This window comes from Grampus griseus, assembly GCF_964374135.1.
Source record: "Grampus griseus genome assembly, chromosome: 17".
NCBI classification, from domain to species: domain Eukaryota; kingdom Metazoa; phylum Chordata; class Mammalia; order Artiodactyla; family Delphinidae; genus Grampus; species Grampus griseus.
Window position 1 is genome coordinate 50,791,853 of NC_139011.1, and position 21,861 is coordinate 50,813,713.

General features: G+C 32.3%; 1 protein-coding gene across 1 annotated transcript in view; it reads left to right on the plus strand.

Annotated features, from left to right (window-relative positions):
• MMP16 (matrix metallopeptidase 16) overlaps window positions 1-21,861 on the plus strand; it is a gene marked incomplete at its 3' end in the record, with an annotated part of 349,251 nt that overhangs the window by 178,374 nt on the left and 149,016 nt on the right. The window contains exon 4 of the mRNA XM_082674860.1: window positions 14,580-14,884. Within this exon, the coding sequence (XP_082530986.1) occupies window positions 14,580-14,884 (305 nt within the window). The remainder of the gene's footprint in view (window positions 1-14,579; window positions 14,885-21,861) is intronic.

A 21,861-nucleotide genomic window follows, 5' to 3' on the forward strand; every position in this document is an offset into this window, starting at 1 on the left:
CAGGAATTAAATTTCTCACAGTTTAGGAGCTTAGAAGTCTAAGATTGAGGTGCTGTCAGTGTCCTTTTCTGGTAAGGCCTCTTTTCCTGGTTTTTAGATGGCCACCTTCTCACTGTGTCCTTATCTGTGTCCTTTATAGGTCAGTTTTAGACCTATAAAGCTTACACAACTATGTTTCCTCTGTGTGTGGTTGGAGAGAAAGAGATTTCTGGTATCTTCTTCTCTTCTTATAAGGACACCAGACATACAGAATTAGGGTCCAACCTGTGACTTTATTTACTATCAAGTACCTCCTTAAAGTCCCTATCTCTGAATACAGTTACATTGAGAGTTAGGGCTTTAATATATGAATTTGGAGGTACACAATTCAGCCCATGACATCATCTAAGTTATCACATTTATGGACATACACTTGTTCATAGTATTCTTTTATCATCCTTTTAATATTCATGGTATCAGTACTGATGTGCCTTCTTTCATAACTGATAATAATTTGTGTCTTCTTTTTTTTATTTAGTCTGGCTAGAGGTTTATTAATTATATTAATCTTTTCAGAGAAATGGCTTTAATTTTTTTTCTGTATTGTTTTCCTGTTTTCAGTTTCATTGATTTCTGTTCCAACTTTATTTTTCTTCTGTTTGCTTTTTTTTCCCCAATTTCCTAAGATGATAGTTTAGATTAATTACTTTTATCTTTCTTTGCCTCCTAATATGCATTTAATGCTATATATTGTATTTTAAGCACTGTTTTTGCTGCATCCCACAAATTTTGATAAGTTGTATTGTCGTTTTAATTTAGTTCAAGTAATATTAAAATTTCCTTGAGATCTTCGTTCTTTGACTCACATGTTACTGATAAGTATGCTGCTGTATCTCCAAGCATTTTGAGATTTTCCCTAGTATTCTTGGTGAATGTTCCATGTGAGATTGAGAGTAATGAGTATTCTGCTGGTTTTGGATGAAGTGTTCTATACATGTTGATTAGATAAAGTTGATTAATGATGCTGTTCAGTTCAACTATATCCTTACTATTTTCTATCAGCAGGGTCTGTCAATTACTGATAGAGTGGTGTTGAAGTCTCCAACAAATGGTACACTTGCCTTTTTCTTCTTGAAGTTCTATCAGTTTTTGCCTCATTTATTTTGTTGCTCTGTTGTTAAACATATATATATTAAGGTTTGTTACACCTTGGAAAAATTGACACCTTTATCATTATGTAATGCCCCTCTTTATCTCTGATAATTTACTTTGCTCTGAGGAAGATTTTGTCTGAAAATAATATAGCTACTATGGTTTTATTTTGATTAGTGTAGCATGGTATATTTTTTATCCTCCTATTTTTAACTGTCAAAATCTACATATGTAAGGTGAGTTTCTTGTAGACAACATACAGTTGGGGATTGTTTTTTTTTTTTTTTAAATCCACTCTTATTGTCTTTATCTTTTCATTGGTATATTTAGGCTATTCACATTCCGAGTAGTTATTTATATAGTTAAATTAATATCTACTATATTTGTAACTTTTTGCTGCCCATTGCTGTTGTTCTTTGTTTTGTGGATTTTGTTTTGCTTTTGTTTTTATATTTCCTCTTTTTCTACCTTTTCTGGTCATATTGAGCATTGTATATATTACCATTTTCTATTAGTATATCAATATTCTTCTTGCTTGGTTCATATACTTCTTGCTTAGATGGTTTTTGAGGAGAAGTCTAATTGAATTGGTATCTTTGTTCCTCTGTAGATAAGGTGTTTTTCCCCCCTCTGGCTTCATTCAAGGTTTTATCTTTGTCTTTGGTTTTCTGCAGTTTGAATATAATATGTCTGCATGTAGATTTTTTCTCTGAAAGTCCTGGATCTGTGGTTTGGTGTGTGACATTATTTGAAATATGTCTCTGTTCATATCTCTCTTCTTCTTCTAGTATTCTCATTATGTTCTGTTACACTTAAATGTCCCATAATTCTTGGATGCTCTGTTCTGTTTTCCAGCCTTTTTTTTTTTTCCTTTGCTTTTCAATTTGGGAAGTTTCAACTGAGTTATTTTCAAGTTCACTGATTCTTCCCTTGGTTATATAGTCTTATGATGAACCTATCAGAGACATTTCTATTAATATATATATAAATATATATATATATTTTTAGCATTTCCTTTTAATTCTTTCTTGTAGTTTCCATCTCTCTGCTTATATTACTCATGTGTTTTTTTCTTGTTGTCCACTTTTCCCATTAGAACCCTTAGGATATTGATCATATTTAATTCAAATTTCTGGTCTGATAATTCAAAATCTCTGCCATAAAGAGTCTGGTTCTAATGCTTCTTTTGTCTCTTCAGTCTGTGTTTTCTCTTGACTTTTAGCATGTTATTAATTTTTTTGAAAGCCAGACATGATATATTGGGTCATGAAACTGAGATAATAAGCCTTTAGTGTGAAGTTTCATGTTCATCTGCTTAGGAGTTTGGCTGTTTATTTTTTCTTGTAGCTGTAGGTGTTGGAAGCTTCATTTTCTTCTACTGGCCTAGTTTTTGTCTCCCATGTTGTCTCTGAATATCCTAGAAGCTCTTTCTTAAATAAACTTTGTGTCTTGCAGCTTTCTAACTTGTAATCCACTGTTATTATACTGAGACTTGTTGGTGTGGTGTAAAGTATTGGGGTGAGGAAGCAGTCTATAATCCTGTGATTAAATGTCAGTTTTTTAGGTGGGCTTGACTTTTGGGGATCTTACACCCAGAATATTAGCATAGCCTTTTACTTCTTTTCTTCTACTATATCAGACGGGAATGATTCAGGGACTTTTGCTTCTGATTCTTCGTACTCTTCTGTGTCTCCAGTTTTGGGGGTGGAACTTTGCCCTGTAACTGCAATTCTCTGATGGAGCTATGAAGTGTTGTTTAGTTTTTGTTTGCTTAGCTTTTTTGTCTTATTGTGAGGTTGGGAGTGACAGCTTCCAAGCTCTTTACATGTCAGAACAGAAACTGGAAATTTTTTACAAGATCAATATACAAAGTAAACCGGCACACACACAGAGTATAATCTTTACAAAAATGACATTTAAAATAGACACAAAAGTATGAGTAAAGAATAAATCTACAAAAGATGTGTAAGCCCTTTAAGAAGAAAATTAGGAACTTTTATTGAAAGACATAAAAAGACCAAAAATAAATGTAGAGATATATTTTGCTCTTAATAGAAACTCTCAATATAATGAAAGTTCAGATCTTCCACAAATTCAATGCAATTTTAACAAAATTCCCAGTAATATTTTTTGTATAATTTAACAAACTGACTCAAAAATCTCTGAGGATTAGTGAAGGCCCAATATTAATCAAAATGTTCCCACTTACTAGATATGAAGACTTTCTTTAAATCAATACAAATTAAGGCAATATGTGGTGTTAGCACAGAGATAGACAAATAGTCCAACAGTGCAGACAAATGATCACAGAAATAGACCATTCATGTATTAAAAAATTGATTTATGCCAGAGCAGTCCTTGTAGATCAGTGAGGAAAGGATGGGCTATTTTACTTATTAACTTATTCTGTGATAATTGGTTATCTATACAGAAAACAATGAAATTAGGTTCTTACCTCATGCCATAGAAAAATCAATAAATACCAACTGGATTAAAGTATAATCAATTTTAGACCTATAAAGCTTACACAACTATGTATATTGATATTTATTTTTTTCCATTTCAGATTTTATTCTTTTTCTGACCTGATTTCCAAACTCTTGACAGTGTACCCTGTTTAGTGTCTCTGCATCCTTAGGTACTACCTACACCATTCAATTTTAAAAGAAAGAAAGAGAGAAACTAAGAGCCATTAGGTTCAGAACAGATCATAATTCAATCTATGTTGTATCCCTATACTGACAATTGTCTCAGTTAGTTTTGAATTTTCAAATAATTAGGTGTTTATCCCTGTAAACTTCCAGATTATTTTTTAATGTTTGATTATTGATATGCACATAATGTGATCAAGAGTTTTGGAGTAAGAAAAGTCTGGATTTTCATTCTGGCTCTGATACTTGCTACCTGTAAAACCAGGATCAAGTTACTTATTTTTCCAAGTCTCATTTTCCCTGTGTGTAAAGTGAGTATTGTAACAATACCTGCCTCACAGGCTTAGGAGACAATAAGTCAGATAGTAGGGAAAAAAACCAAAAACAGCATAGTGCTTGAAACTCAGTGCTTAATAAATGCCGATTATTATCTTAACTCCTTTAATTTATCAAAAAAATCCCAGAAATTGTTGAGAATATTATAACAGGATAAGAGAAAGTTGGGAGTGAGAGCTAAAGATATTACCTTCTAAAGTTAATATATATAAGGTGTTAAGAAGTTGCCTTGTATATAATAGGTAGTAAATAGTATCATTTGCTACTACTTTTTTTTTTACTATGTTTAGGAAAATAAATACAAAATATGACATTGGAGCTCAAAATGATTACAGAATGTGCCATTACAGAATAAAGACAGGAGTTGGAATGGGGGTGGTAGAATCTAGGTTTTATTAGATTGCAAACTCATTATGAGCCAACAGTATAATGTGGCTCAAAAAGAAAAGCTAGACTGTCCATAGTAGATTTATAGAAAGCAAAGTGTTCAAAGCAGTGGAGATGCTAATTTTATCTCTGCTTTGTTGGCCATGCCTTACCTGATGTATCTTTTTTTCTTTGGGCCACCACATTTTCTGCTGCTTCTTGACAAATTAATGTACACTTCTAAAAAGAAATCAAAATACTAAGAGATCTTGAATGCAGGTTGCATGAGGAAGAGCTCAAGATTAGAGACAAGTATTCTTAACATGATGGAAAGAATATTTAAGGGAGAAATTTCCTGTTATTTTCAAATACTTAAATATCTTTTTTATTTTAATTAATTAATTTATTTTTGGCTGCATTGGGTCTTCCTCGTTGCACGGCTTTCTCTAGTTTCAGTGAGCGGGGCCTACTCTTCATTATGGTGCATGGGCTTCTCATTGCGGTGGCTTCTCTTGTTGTGGAGCACAGGCTCTAGGCATGTGGGCTTCAGTAGTTGTGGTACACAGGCTCAGTAGTTGTGGCTCGTGGGCTCTAGAGTGCAAGCACAGTAGTTGTGGTGCACGGGGTTAGTTGCTCCGCAGCGTGTGAGATCTTCCCAGACCAGGGCTTGAACCCGTGTCCCCTGCATTGGCAGGCGGATTCTTAACCACTGTGCTACCAGGGAAACCCTATTTTCAAATACTTAAAGGCTTTAAGAGAAATCTAATATTTTGAGCTATCAGAAAATTAAATCATCCATCCTACAATTCTTTTTTCATCATTGGAAACATATAAACCAGGAAATTTATTCACTTGTCAGGGAAATTAGAGAACATTTGTGGAATGGTTGGAAAGTTCAATTATATAACTTTAAGATCTCTTCCTATCTTTAAAATGTGGGATTGAAAGGAACTTTCTATAATCAGTCCATTTAAAGGGAATGTCTAGGCCCCTACGCCTTCCACTTAAATGACCTCAATGTTTGATGCCTAGAAATGGGAACTTCTGAGGTTGTATCACTTACGTATTCTTAGGGATATATATAACTTTGGCTGATGCATAATATATATGCTGGTTATAACTGTAATACAAGTACTGGTGACCATTCATCTCTTACTTGAATTTTTATGATCAATTTCCTTTTGACAAATTTTGCTTCTTGGATAATCAGGTGTATTTAATTCAATAAATGATTATTGAACAGCATTATGTGGCAGAACTGTCAATAGACAGATGAGTTAGGCAAGGCCCCTGCTCCCATGGAGAATGTAGTCTAGTATGGGAGACAGGTATGTAAGTGAATAATTGTAAAATAGTATATTGTATGTTACTTCAAGACCATACAGGAGCTCCATTTAATCAGAGAACATATCCATTTTATGCTCCCCAGCACCTAGTAGAGTGTCTACTGTGTATTAGGTCCTCAAAAAATAGTTGTTGAAAAAATTAATGAATTTTTAGTAGTCTTTGGTTAAACTTTATTCAAAATAATAATAGGATCTTAATGAGTAACATCATTTTTTATCAAGTAGATATTTATTTCTCAGGTTTACTGAATATTATATAAAGTAGATTTAGCCTAAATTCCTTTTCTCTATAAAATATGAACTCCAAAATAATAACTTATATAATAAATGACCAATGGGATAGGTAATCAACTGCCAGATGCATCTATTTTAAAAAATTATAGTATATTACTGGACATATACCCTGAGAAAACCATAATTCAAAGACTCATGTACCAAAATGTTCATTGCAGCTCTATTTACAATAGCCAGGAGATGGAAACAACCTAAGTGTCCATCATCAGATTAATGGATAAAGAAGATGTGACACATATATAGAATGGAATATTACTCAGCCATAAAAAGAAACGAAATTGAGCTATTTGTAATGAGGTGGATAGACCTAGAGTCTGTCATACAGAGTGAAGTAAGTCAGAAAGAGAAAGACAAATACCGTATGCTAACACATATATATGGAATTTAAGAAAAAAAATGTCATGAAGAACCTAGGGGTAAGACAGGAATAAAGACACAGACCTACTAGAGAATGGACTTGAGGATATGGGGAGGAGAAAGGGTAAGTTGTGACAAAGCGAGAGAGAGGCATGGACATATATACACTAACAAACGTAAGGTAGATAGCTAGTGGGAAGCAGCCGCATAGCACAGGGAGATCAGCTTGGTGCTTTGTGACCACCTGGATGGGTGGGATAGGGAGGGTGGGAGGGAGGGAGATGCAAGGGGGAGGAGATATGGGAACATATGTATATGTATAACTGATTCACTTTGTTATAAAGCAGAAACTAACACACCATTGTAAAGCAATTATACTCTAATAAAGATGTAAAAAAAATATAGTATATTAATGAGTATTCATAATGTATTAGTGGATCTGATAGTATTATGTTATATTATATTAAATTAATTAGTATTGATTTTCCCAGTAAATTCTTCCTTTAGCTAACCTTGATTTTAAATCCATGCTTCTGTGACTACTAAGGATACAACCCTAGAAGTTATTATTTTACTTTAACAATATATGCAGAAAAAAGAAAGCTAGAAATTGCTAAAGAATAAGGAGTTCCTTCCCAGAGATATTTCTCACCATTCTCTCTAAACCCAATGAGCTCACTGAACTTGATTATCCTATTGACAAACTTGTGTATCCAGAGGATACACAGCAAGCTGAGAAACAGAAACTATTTAAATAAGACCCAAAGTAATATGTACCTAGGTCTGCCCTACCTGGAAAGCTAGCATCTTTGGAAATAGTTAAATATTTAATGTTAGCTTTCCTAGAGGGACTCCATAGTCAATCTCCACTCTGATGATTTCTTGTATTTAAAAAAAACGTGAAGTCACATCAACTATACAAACATAATATGGGTAAAAGTAAGTTAGTCTATTTAGTTCTCCTCTGATAGAACATTTTAATACATTCTGAATAAGGATCTGCTAATAATTTAAATATGTAGTTTATTATTTTTACTCTGTTATATTCTTAGAAATTGTCTACTTTCCTAGTTATGATAAATTCCATTTACTTGCTAATCTTTTTTAATAAAATGTTAGTATGCTTTTCTGAACAACTATTTTTATTTATTGAATTGAGTAAATGGTATTTAACCCTGGTCATACCAAAATATCTTGACATAAGCATATCATATAACTTCTGTATCTTAACTAAATACCGAAGTATTCAGTTTTATTTTTTCTTACTTTGAAAATTAGAGATAAAACAGTACCCAAAATTTGAAAAAGATTGATCACTTTATCAAAATTTTAGGAGGAAAGAGTCATTATTAGTATGTAGAATTTTTATTGAAGAAATTGGTATGCATCCAATGATACTGAAACTAGAGAATTCTGACTTTACATAGTAATTTTAGGCATTGGGTAACATGTACTGTCTCCTGAATACCTAAACAGAGTTTACTTGATTTGAAAATGATGAAACCTTTGGCAATGTCCTTGTTACACATTTCCCATAACTTCTATTCAAATGAACAAATATTTGATTATTTTACATTTCATATTAATTTATTTTACAGAACTAATGAAGCAAAATAATTCCTACAGTTCCATGAGTAAAGAAAACACATACATATTTTGGTAGAGTTTTGTTAATAAACCTCTTTCTCCCCAGATTTATTGTTTCTCTAAACGTCAAATTCTAACACTTTTTAAAATTACCCTAGAAATAGTGAAGTAAACTTAATATCTCACTTATCATGGAGAAATTTATGTATTGCTATTGAGAACTGTAAAGCAGAGTTCAAGCTTCTTTTAACTTTGAATATGTAATACCAAACACCAAAATATTTAGTTTTTTTCTTACTTTCATGTTAGAGATAAATTAATACTCTAATTTTGGAAAACAGTCATCACTCTATTAAAAACTTGAAAGGGAAATACTCCATTATTAGTACCTAAATTTTTTATTAAATGAATTGGTAGTGATTCAATGAAATTAAACCTAGAGAATCCTGACCTTACACAGTAACCTTAAAAATAAATTAACATACTTTGCCTTCAGTACCAATTATTCTGATGAACAATGATGTCTTGAATTTCCCACTTCATCAATTTTATTATGCAGGGTTGTATAAGACATGATTGTTAAAGATTATATATATGTATATATATATATATATATATATATATATATATATATATATATATATATATATATATATATTTTAGGTAAATGTTACAAAATTTACCAAACTGAAGGCTTAAAAGAATCAGTGAAATAGCATAATGAAAAAACCCAATAGAGAATTCAAAAAATGAAAACAATTATCTTATTAAAATGGAAAATATGTTCACTATAACCACTCTATTTCCACAAAAAAAGACAAAGTAAAAGCACTTTAAAATTAAATTAGTTTGTTTTTCAAATATAACCTTCATTTTATTTATTTTATAGTATTGTCTTTATTTTGCAAGTATATATTAACAATTTTGTGTATTACGTATTAGAATATTAAGAATAACAGTGTTTACTCTTAATATCATATGATGTCTCTGTGCTCTTTATTATTTCAGTTATTAGTAAATACAAAATATCTCTCAATGGCATAAAATTTCTAAGTTGGTTTTTATGCGTACCTAATTCAGAATTCCAGCTCTAACTCTGAAGTACACTAATGTGTCTTGTATTTTTTTAAAATTTTTATGGGAGTATAGTTGATTTACAATGTTGTGTTAGTTTCAGGTGTACAGCAATGTGAATCAGCCATGTATATATATATGTATATCTGTTCTTTTTCAGATTATTTTCCCACATAGGTCACCACAGAATACTGAGTAGAGTTCCCTGTGCTATACAGTAGGTCCCTATTAGTTACATATTTTATACATATCAGTGTGTATATGACAGTCCCAATCTCCTAATCTATCACTGCCCCCCACGTTTCTCCTCTGGTAACCACAATTTTGATTTTGAGGTCTCTGAGTCTGTTTCTATTCTGTAAATGTTTATTTGTATTATTTTTTATGATATTCCACATATATTTGTCTTTCTCTTACTTACTTCACTTAGTATGATAATCTCCAGGTCCATCCATGTTGCTGCAAATGACATTATTTCGTTCTTTTTTATGGCTGAGTAATATTCCATTGTATACATGTACCACATCTTCTTTATCAATTCTTCTGTCAATGGACATTTAGGTTGCTTCCATGTCTTAGCTATTGTAAATAGTTCTGCAATGAACACTGGAGTGCAGTAAGTGGGAATGTAAATTGGTACAACCATTATGGAGAACAGTACGGCGGTTCCTTAAAAAACTAAGTATAAAACTACCGTATGAACCAGCAATCCCACTCCTGGGCATATATCGGGAGAAAACTGTAATTTGAAAATATACTTATGTCTTGTATTTATGAATGACATCACAAATATTGTAGTTAAGCACATTTTGGAAATTCATCAGTACATAGCTTTGAAAAACACAGTGATGTGTTTTCAAGTCAAAGTGGTACTCCACATTTATTATTCTTTATTATATTATATTACTTCATTTTTCTCAGAACCACTGTGTACTTATATACATATACTAACATGATTTCATTTTTCTTTGCTGTAAGGTTACCCTTTATTTGAATATAAAATGATTTCTCCATTACATACTGAATCCAACACTAATTCCTATTAACAATATCCTCAGAACGTATACTGAATTTGTCTAATTCTTCATATCTCCATGACAACCACTCTAGTACATTTCTCTAATTTCACTTGCTCAAACTTCCAAAATGTTTGGTTCCAATCTTGTCCCCCTAGTCATTTTTCATCAGAAGCAGTGATCTTTGTAAACTGGAAAAATACCAGGATACGTCTCTGCTTAAAACTCTTCAGTGGTTTCCTTTCACAGAACATAACCCACTCCCTGCCAATTCTCTTTCATCTCATACCACTGTTCTGAGCATTCATTTTGCACCAGTTCACAAAGCAGTCGCATTCTCTGAACTGGCCAAGTTTGTTTGCGCTGCTCACTATTCTTTCTGGATGGAAATTCAGTGCTAGGCATGCATGGCTCCTTTTGTCATTGAAATCCCATTTATCATCTACTTATCTCACCTCCTCACCCCTCATTTATAACCATCTATAATTGTATTTTTTATTGTTTATCTCTTACCACTAAAATATATAAGTTCTACAAGATCAGAGTCTTATTCACAGTTTTATGTCTATCACCTAGAGCAGTACCTATTATGTAGTACATTCTTTCAAATGCTTGTCATAAAAATACTTGCCCACTAATGATGGGCTTCTGCGATCCGATAAGGTGGAAAGAAAATAAAAGACTATAAGGAAAATTAATTTAGACAAAATTCAAATTTACAACATTAATCTGCATGCATCGGCCATCAAATAGGTAATATAGAAAAGAAAGCATAAACAAAGTAAAAAGACAACCCTCAGAATGGGAGAAAATATTTGCAAATGAAGCAACTAACAAGGGATTAATCTCCAAAATATACAAACAGCTCATGCAGTTCAATATCAAAAAAACAAAAAACCCAATCAAAAACTGAGTGGAAGATCTAAATAGACATTTTGCCAAAGATATATAGATGGCCAAAAAGCACATGAAAAGACGCTCAGCATCACTAATTATTAGAGAAATGCAAATCAAAATGACAATGAGTCATCACTTCACACCAGTCAGACTGGCCATCATCAAAAAATCTACAAACAATAAATGCTGGAGAAAAGGGAACCCTCTTACACTGTTGGTGGGAATGTAAATCGGTACAGCCACTATGGAGAACAGTATGGAAGTTCCTTAAAAAACTAAAAATAGAGCTACCATATTATCCAGCAACCCCACTCCTAGGCATATATGCGGAAAAACCATACTTTGAAAAGTTACATGCAACACAGTGTTCTTTGCAGCACTATTTACGATAGCCAGGACATGGAAACAACCTAAATGTCCATCAACAGAGGAATGGATAAAGAATATGTGGTACATATATATACAACAGATTATTACTCAGCCTTAAAAAATAATGAAATAATGCTATTTACAACAACATGGATGGACCTAGAGATTGTCATACTGAGTGAAGTAAGTCAGACAGAGAAAGACAAATATATGATATTGCTTATATGTGAAATCTAGAAAAAAAGGGTACAAATGAACTTATTTACAAAACAGAAGTAGAGTCGCAGATGTAGAAAACATACTTATGGTTACCAAGGTATAAGTGGGGGGGAGGGATAAACTGGGAGATCAGGATTAACATATACACACTACTGTATATAAAATAGATAACTTATAGGAACCTACTGTATAGCACAGGGAACTCTACTGAACACTCTGTAATGGCCTATGTGAAAAAAGAATCTTAAAAAAGAGTGGATATATGTATATGTATAACAGATTCCCGTTGCTGTACACCTGAAACTAGCACAACATTGTAATACAACTATACCGTAATAAAAATAAATTAAAAAATAAAAATACATATGAAAAAATTAAAAAAAAATAATTCTTTAGCAAACAGACCTATGGTTGCCAAGAGGAAGGGGGAATGGAGGAGGGATGGATTGGGAGTTTGGGATTAGCAAACACAGACTATTATATATATATATATATATATATAACTGAACTGCCTTGCTGTACACCAGAAACCAACACAAAATTGTAAATCACTATACTTCAATAAAGTAATTTTTTTTTTACAAAAGAAAACAAAACCAGTAATTTAGAGATTAACAAGCTAAACAAAGTTGTTGATGCCCCAATATAGTTTACTCTTTTTCAAAAGAGAGTTCAAAGCATCACACTAAATGGGATACAAAGTTAAAACAAACAAACAAAACACTAAAACAACAAAAGATTTCATAACTTTCTCCCTGAGCAGGCATGAATTCTTTTGCTCTATCCATCCTTTGTCTCAGGTAAAAAATAATAATAATAATGGTGTCTTCCTTGACACTTCCTTTTCCCTCAGAGCTCGTGTCCAGCCATCAGTACATCTTGGCAAGTGTACCTTTAAAATATATCCAAAATCCAACTATTTCTCAATATCTCCACTGGTACTCCCCTGGCCCAAAGCAGTATCATTTCTCACCTGAAAATTTGCAAGAGTTCTCAGTGGGTGTCCCTACTCCTGCTCCACTTCAATATATTTTCCACATAAAGCTCGATCATTTCTTTAAAGCATAAGTCAAATGTCACTTTTCTGCTCATGACACTCCAGTTTTTTCCTCTCAGTTGGAGCAAAAGCCAAACTCCTTACAGTGGTCAACAAGCCCCTATCTCATTTGATTCTCTGTTGCTTTTCTGACCTCATATCTTGGCACTTGCCCTCTGTCTCTGCTCAAACTATACCAGCCACCTTGCTATTCTTCGAACATGCCGAGCATGTCTCCACATCAGGGCCTTTCACTTGCCATTTCTTCTTCCTGGAATACTCCCTGCCCCAACTCCATTTCACTTGGTTCACTTCATCATTTTCTTTATGTATAGTAAATGATACTTATCATCAAATAGTCATTGTAAGTCTGGTCTATGATACATATTAGAAATAGTGAAAACCTTGTTTCAGATGTGTGGCCTAGCTTAGAATTTAATATAACTGATTCTTGAGTGAGAATGTTTGGGATGAAAAACTAGCTCTGCCCTTCTAAATTTTCTTTAAATTCCTCTAAATCTCAACTTCTTGCTTTGTAAGATAGGTATACATGTCCATCTCACTGGGTTACTCAGGGGATATATAAGATATTGTGAAATGCTTGCCTGACTCATAGTAATTAATTAATTCCATTATTATTATGTCAGTATGATTCCTGCCTAATGTTTGTAATTATCCTGACATAGTTACAATTGTGTGAAAAATATAATCTGCATACTATATTTGCACCAGAAGTTATATCTTAAATATTTTTACATACAGCTAAATAGCTTTAAAACAACAAAATCAAATTTTGCTCTTTCAAATTTCAAATCCTGTGTATATTATGGCATGCAATAGAGACACCATGATTTGCATATCATCTAGCCTCCAATTCTCTTTCATTATTGCGCTGCAATAATAAAAATGCATTGCAATAATAAAATAATAATATTCACCTGAATATTATACCCTCCTATGCATTAAGACAGCCCCTTAGTGGAATTCATGGATTCACGGGTGTAAGATTATTGGTTGAAGTGGTCTGAAACTTAGTTATAACTCTTATGAAATTTACTCATTACTTTTCACAAAGATGGTATGAACTTATACTACCACAATATAAAATACTTACATATATATAAATTTGTTTCATTTATGTTCTATTTAGAAAAAATAGAAAAATAAATGATAAAAGAGAAATATCTGATCAGTGCTAGAGAAAAATACTTATATCTTTTTCCATTTGTTATTAACCTCAAGACAAATAAGCTAATAATGTCCAAGTTACTTCTTTAAATTCATATAACTGTTAAATATTTGTATTAAAAAGCTATTCACTCTCATTGCTTTATTTTGACTAGAAATAAGTATATAAGAAAACAATTGAATATCAGGAACTGTAATTAAATGACATTTTCTTTAAAAACTGAGAAATAATTTTGTATCCACTGATTTGTTGTTCATGGATAAGAGCATAAAGACATTGTTTGAAAGCAGCGTGTGTGCACAAAATACTGTGCCCCTAAAAGTAATTATTACCAGACAGAAATTGAATTTTTTATTTCAGCTTGAAACTGCTGCACCTGTTTGATCATTTGGCAAAGCTGCCTTTCTATTGTTGTTCAGGAGACAAAGTGACTGATTGATCTAATTACCTTAGTGTTAACCATTCTGCAGAGAAGATCTTCTCATTTATAGCCTTGGTAGATGAGTACTATATTGCTGAGAATTAAATGACCCAGCACAGGGAAATCTAGCTATAGAGACAGAAGGAATTAATTTCTTTCCTACTTAATATGAGACGTTTTTCTAATTTTTTACTCAACTGAATAGAGGAAAATATGTAATAAACCAATCTATAATAAGTCAGATTATATATAATAAAGCCATACTGATTACCTTTTTTTCTAAATTTCAGTATAAAGAACGTAACTCCAAAAGTAGGAGACCCTGAAACCCGTAAAGCTATTCGTCGTGCCTTTGACGTGTGGCAGAATGTAACTCCTCTGACGTTTGAAGAAGTTCCCTACAGTGAATTAGAAAATGGCAAACGTGATGTGGATATAACCATCATTTTTGCATCTGGCTTTCATGGAGACAGTTCTCCCTTTGATGGAGAGGGAGGGTTTTTGGCACATGCCTATTTCCCTGGACCAGGAATTGGGGGAGATACTCATTTCGACTCAGATGAGCCATGGACACTAGGAAATCCTAATCATGATGGTAAGTGCATAGTTTTTTTCATTATAAATACTTTTATTTTTGGATGCCCAAGTGATTTACTAATTTAAAAACTTAAACTAAACAAATAATTTGTTTTTAAAATTACCGAAAAATACATGAGGCTTTTTATAACATTTTAGAACAAGAATTTGTACGAGTCATTAGACAATAATAGTTTTTCATGTGGCTTTTGATTAAAGATTAGAACTTTACAGTGTATTCTATAAATGCTTTAAAGTGAATTTTGTTTTGTATAAAGAGTCATTTAAAAGTTTCTGTAGTATTCAAGTCATGGGACACACATTAAGTAAATTATGCTATTTTTTTACACTTAATTCCAGTGTTTCCACTTGAAACTTAACCCTGATTGACATTGGTGGTGTAGCTTCTACCATATCTTTTCTGTTTATTTTTTTCCATTATAACCTTTCTAATCTGTAAGTTTTCTCCTTCTCTTTTGTCTCATAATTTCCTTGGTCTCCCAATCTGACATATTCTTGTATGATATCTTTATAGAAACCAGATTCTTGCAAATCTATTCCAACATATCTATCAGTTTTCTAATCCTTATAGTTATTCTAATATGCAAAAATAATGTAAAAATTAAAAACTCAACAGCTAAAAGTATCGTTACTTGATATAAGAAGCATGTGTTTCTTCCTAGGGAACAATTTTGTGTTTAAAAAATATTCATAGAATTATAGGATTCTAGAGTTATAAGATTCTTAAGTCACCATCTCTCATAATTCTTGTAATCAATACTTAAATATTTTACTTTTTCACCACAGTAGAATGTTGAAAATACAAGTGTGCATTGTTTAATGACAACTAATCAGCTAATAAAACTCTTAATTCCTCCTTGATGAGTTAAGCCCAGCCGTCAAATTAAGCTTTGTTAGTTCCTTAGAAGGTTTAGTTAGCTGGATTAATGTAATAGTCTTGCATGTTTAGAACATGTAGGGTTCAAACACATTATGGATAGAATGAATTAGTTGAGTTAAACTTGAAATAACATTAATTTTCAAAGAGAAAAATATAATAAATAACTGTTCATGTTTTCCAAAAGGAAATAAAATATCTAGTATTGAACAAAATGATTTTTGTATTGTTATTAATAAGTGTATTTGCTATAATATAAAATTATGATTTCATTTTTAAGAACTGGTTTGGAGACTAATGGCAGCTATGTTGGGAGGATTCACTATACTGGAATGAAAGTCAGATACTTTGGAGTCAAACAGACGTACATTCCTGGCTAAATGTTCAGTAGCTCAATAACCTGCTAACATACTGTATACTTGATTTCATTCTTTACCTTGTATTGCAGGGCTGGGGACATTGTAAGGAGAAGTGCTTTCTATTTAGGCATGTTTAACTTACTGTATAGCTGAGAATCTAATAATAAAATATCTGCAACATGATAGTTGGCCCATACTTGTTTGATACATAATTCATTTAAAATTAAATGTGTTTATTTTTATCAATATCACACAGGAATTCAAATGAAGTAGCTCAGACTTCTTCAAGTCAATTGCTAAAAATGTTTTAAATAATGGAAAAATATTTGCATTCTAACTAATTGAGAAAAGTAGCACATATAATGGTAGAATTTTGCTGACATAGGCATAACTACATTTGCTTCCAAGGGAAAGATTTTCTTCTAAACTTCTGAACAGAGAAAATTGTATTTTATTCCAATAATGAGTCTAACTGTTAAAGATACTGTAAATGTGTAGCTTTGAAGTTGTGTTAATTTGGCTTTGTGGACTCATAAATTTAAAATTGTTTTAAAATTCTATATGAAGGAGATGGTGCCTATTAAATGGCCTATATTTTCTCTTAAAATGTGGAAATCATCAAGAAAGCTGCACGAATCCTTTAAATGTATTCTCTATTAGCTGTACTTTTTTAGGCATTAACTAATACTTTTAAAAAATAAGTTTTAAAAATATCTATAGGGGCATTTGAAGTGACATAGGAAATGAGAATTTTTCCACTGATTTGAGTATTATAGGTATTATTAATGTTTATTTGTTTTTTTGTGTGATTTAAGAAGTCTTTCAAGGAATATATACATGGGAAAGAATTCAGAAATGGGACATAGGAGCTAAATGTGTACAATCAAGTCGATGGACTTTTAACTCAGACTGTGTATTAATACATTTGATTGCCTTTTAAATTATACTGTAGAAGTATAATAACTTTTTACATATACATATATTAAAAACCTAAACAAAAAATTATTTAATATTTAGTGTTTCATTTGGATGAAAATATTTCTTTACTGGTCCAATAAGAATATTTTTCCTTTTCAGTGAGCATAAAGAAAATGATTCTGCAAAACAACAGTGTTCAGAATTGTAGGAGATTAAAGGAAAAGTTAACTGTTCAAGATGTAATACCATAAAGATTTACTGCTTAATTGAAATTCAGACTTTTAACTAGCAACAGGGCAGCTATGGTAATGTCATATGAAGTACTGATTGTTTATCAAAGGAAAACCCTCTAGCTTTGTTGTGGTACTGTTGAATGTGTGGAGAATTAATGTATTTGTACATCCTAGATCCTTTCTGTAAGGCTGTCTTTTTGTATCACAAATATACAGGCACAATTCTGACATCTTTACTGATAAAACTTTTTGTTTCTTTAATCTAGTCCTCCAATGTCCCCTGGCTTACTTCCCTGAAAATTTTTCTTTCTGTCCTACTCAGAGCTCTTAAGCATCTAGAAAACAGAGAAGCTTGAAAGTTTAGCAAAAATGCAAATGACAGAGCCTCTTGATAAGTACCCAGCTCATTTTCCACATCATATTGCTCAGTTAATGAAGGCAATTTGAATTCTGTCTACCTCAAAAGAGATAAAACAGTGTCTTAGTCTGCCAGTAATCCTTAATTCATTGTTGTGCACTTTCCTATCAATTTGCTTATAGTCATGATACCTTTTGAAAGCTTAAGCTAATGCTCATTAAGGAAATTACACAATACTTACATTAAAATAAATAAATAAGTACACCACACACACACACACACACACACACACACACACACACACACACCCCTTTAGTAAATAGAATGCCTTTTTTTGCTCCAAGATGTTTCTTTTTTTTCTTTAAGGAGTGGATAAGAAAAACATCTGCATAGTAATTCTAAACAGAAAATGTTACTGTGATATGGTTTTTAAAAAGTATACATTGCCCGAATGTGTGTTAGGAAATTTAAATCTAGCAAAATGTTAAGATTCATTTTGAACATCATTATCATATTGTTTCCTTGGCTACTGTATAAAGTTTAAATGGTAATGTCAATGTAAACACGAACTTACCACAAAGATTCTTTCTAATTAGACAAGTAATCTACCACAGTCAGAGGATTACAAATTGATAATCTCCAAACATAAAGGTTATCTATTAAAATAATATATAAAACTATGACAAGAGAAATATCCAGATGCATATCTTATTTTACTATGTAGTTCTATTAACTATTCTATTAACAAAAAGAATGCATTGCCTTGGCTCTGTTTATTGGTGTAAAGGTCACTGTCTAAAGTCAGAAGGTGATCATGAGGTGCTCAGAGCTGTTGTGGCAGTCTATCCACAAACTAAGGAGAGAGCGATGATGATGAAAATTTCATGAGACATCAAAATCCTTAAATCTATTGCATCATTATGACAGTTAATTTTATGTGTCAAGTTGATTGGTCTAAGGGATGCCCAGATAGCTGCTAAAATATCATTTCTGAATTTGCCTGTGGGGTGTTTCTGGGAGAGATTAGCATTTGATTTGGTAGACTGAGTAAAGAAGATCTTCCTTCACCCATGTGGGCAGGCATGATCCGATCCATTGAGGGCCAGTATAGAACAAAAGAGAATGGGTGAATTCTGTCTCCCTTCTTGATGTGGCACCTGCATCTTTCCCTGACTTTGTACTTCAGAACTCCTTGTTCTTGGGCCTTTGGACTCAAACTGAATTGTACCATCAGGTTTCCTGGTTCTTCAATTTGCTGACAACAGATAGCGGGACTTCTTAGACTCCATAACCTCATGAGCCAATTCCTATAATATATCTACTCTAATATAGCCATATATATCCTACTGATTGTATTTCTCTGAAGAATACAAACTAATATAGTCATTAAATGTGAAACGGTCAAATTCTACATCTAAGCCCACAAATTCTTTGAATAGACCAAGTTTAAGTTAAATATCTTCATGATATAATGTTTGAGTCAATGGACATGATTTATACAAACCAGGGAGAGTTAACTTTCTGTAAGAGAGATTTTGTCATTGGTGTGCAAATACAAGTTTACCAAGAGGCACACCTAGGCCTTAACAAGCTGTCTGTCACCTCCCCAATTTTTATGCTCATTTTGCAGCTGTATCTGCTATATAATATTTTTCAGATGCCTGCAGGTTTTGGACTTTGATCTTTGAGAACAGGAAGGGTTAGTTGCCGAACAGATATTACCAAGAGTCCTAGAAGTGCTGCAGTCTGTGGGAATATTATCTGTATCAATCTGTCTTGCGCTTTTTAAAAATACGGGAAGAACTTGATATGACGGGAGAGTCAAGGACTTTTACTCATCCTTAAAACCAGAGTATTTATTGAGATTTTAAACTGTAAAACTATTAGCTGTCTGCCACACAGTTATTACCTTACGATGCTTTACCAAAACTTTCTATAGTAATTTGGATTTGAAAACTATGATAGAGATTTTTTGATTGTTTTTAAAAACCTTCCTTCCCTCCTTCCTGGAATAAACTTCATTTCACTGAGTTTATTTCATTTCACTAGACCAGTGACCTAAAGTTTGATAGTCTTTACTTTTTCAAAACCTCTCAATTATGTTGTTTCATATGATTACTATGCAGGTTCTACTTGGTTCTTTATTTTTAGATCTTTGTGTCCAATTAGAGAATAGAAGATGAATTGATGTCATCACACTCAAAATATTGTTTCATTATATCAGTTTTATTAAAGTATATAGATGGATCATGTACATTAAAATACATGTAACATAGAGCAGAAACAGATAGAGCCAGACATTTCAATGGCTTAACACAATAGAATTTTATTTCTTGCTCATGTGGTGGGGCAGAGGGACTGTCCACTCAATCAGCCAGAGACCCAGAATAATGGAGGCTCAGCCATCATCAAGACATGATTTTCAGAGTTTCCTAAGGCATAAACATCCAGACAGCAGCTGAGCAAACCAAGGTAGTTTTGCTCATTTGCTTATGTGCCAGACCTGCAAGCAGTAAATATTATTTTCCCCCAAGTTCTACTAACTAGAATTCAATCCTATGGCCACATCTAATCATAAAGAAAGCTAGAGAAGGCTTATTTTTTTTTTATTGCAGTATAGTTGATTTATAATGTTGTGTTAGTTTCAGGTGTGCAACAAAGTGAATCAGTTATACGTATACATATATTCACTCTTTTTTAGATTCTTTTCATATATAGGCTATTAAAGAGTATTAAATATAGTTCCCTGTGCTATACCATAAGTCCTTATTAGTTATCTATTTTATATATAATAGTGTGTATATGTCAGTCCCAATCTCCCAATTTATCCCTCCCCCCCACTTGCCCCCTGGTGACCATAAGTTTGTTTTCTACATCTGTAACTCTATTTGTTTCATAGATAAGTTTATTTGTACCTTTGTTTTAGATTCCACATATAAGTGATATCATATGATATTTGTCTTTGTCTGACTTACTTCATTCAGTATGACAATCTCTAGGTCCATCCATTTTGCTGCAAATGGCATTATTTCATTCTCTTTTTTTTTTGACTAATATTCCATTGTATATATGTACCACATCTTTTAAAATATTTATTTATTTTATTGGAGTTTAGTTGCTTTACACAGTTGTGTTAGTTTCTGCTGTACAGCAAACTGAATCAACTATATATATATATATATATATATATATATATATATATATATATATATATATATTCCCTCTTTTTTGGATTTTCTTCCCTTTTAGGTCACCACAGAGCACCGAGTAGAGTTCCCTGTGTTATAGAGTAGGTTCTCATTAGTCATCTGTTTTATGCAGAGTAGTGTATATATGTCAATCCCAATCTCCCAGTTCATCCCACCCCCTCTTCCCTTGGCATCCATACATTTGTTCTCTACGTCCACATTTGTATTTCTGTTTTGCAAATAAGTTCATCTATACTATTTTTCTAGATTCCACAAATATATGTTAATATACGATATTTATTTTTCTCTTTCTGACTTCACTCTCTATGACAGTCTCTAGGTCCATCCACATCTCTGCAAATGACACAATTTTGTCCCTTTTTATGGCTGAGTAATACTCCATTGTATATATGTACCACATCTTCTTTATCCATTCCTCTGTTGATGGACATTTAGGTTGCTTCCATGACCTGGTTATTGTAAATAGTGCTGCAATAAACATTGCAGTGCATGTATCTTTTTGAACTATGGTTTTCTCCAGATATATGCCCAGGTTTGATGAGCAACTAGTCAGTGTCTGCCACACCAATAAGTTGTGAGGTAAAAACAATGCTAGATTGATATTAAATATACTACTCTGCATCTGTGGGTAAGCTGCTTAACTATAATTTCCCTTAATGCAGATTTTAACCTATTAATCATTATTTAGCTTCTGTCATTCCTCTTCTTATATAGTATGTGTAGGAATTATCTTTCTAATCCATCTTCTTATAGAGTATCTATCCTTAAATCTAGGTAGACAACCAAGTCTACCAATGAAGTACAATTTTCAAATTTAACCATTAGTTAGTTTATCAAAATAATGTCTTTAAGTTTTTGAAAAAAATCCAGTTGGTTGGAGTTAATAATTTGATAGTATTTTATTGACTAAATTATCAAGACCATTAATGAATTTCTACCTTACTTTTGTGTAATTGTTTTTTGCAGTATTACAACCATACCATTACAAAACCTGGCATTCTACCATTTTAGTAATTTCCTT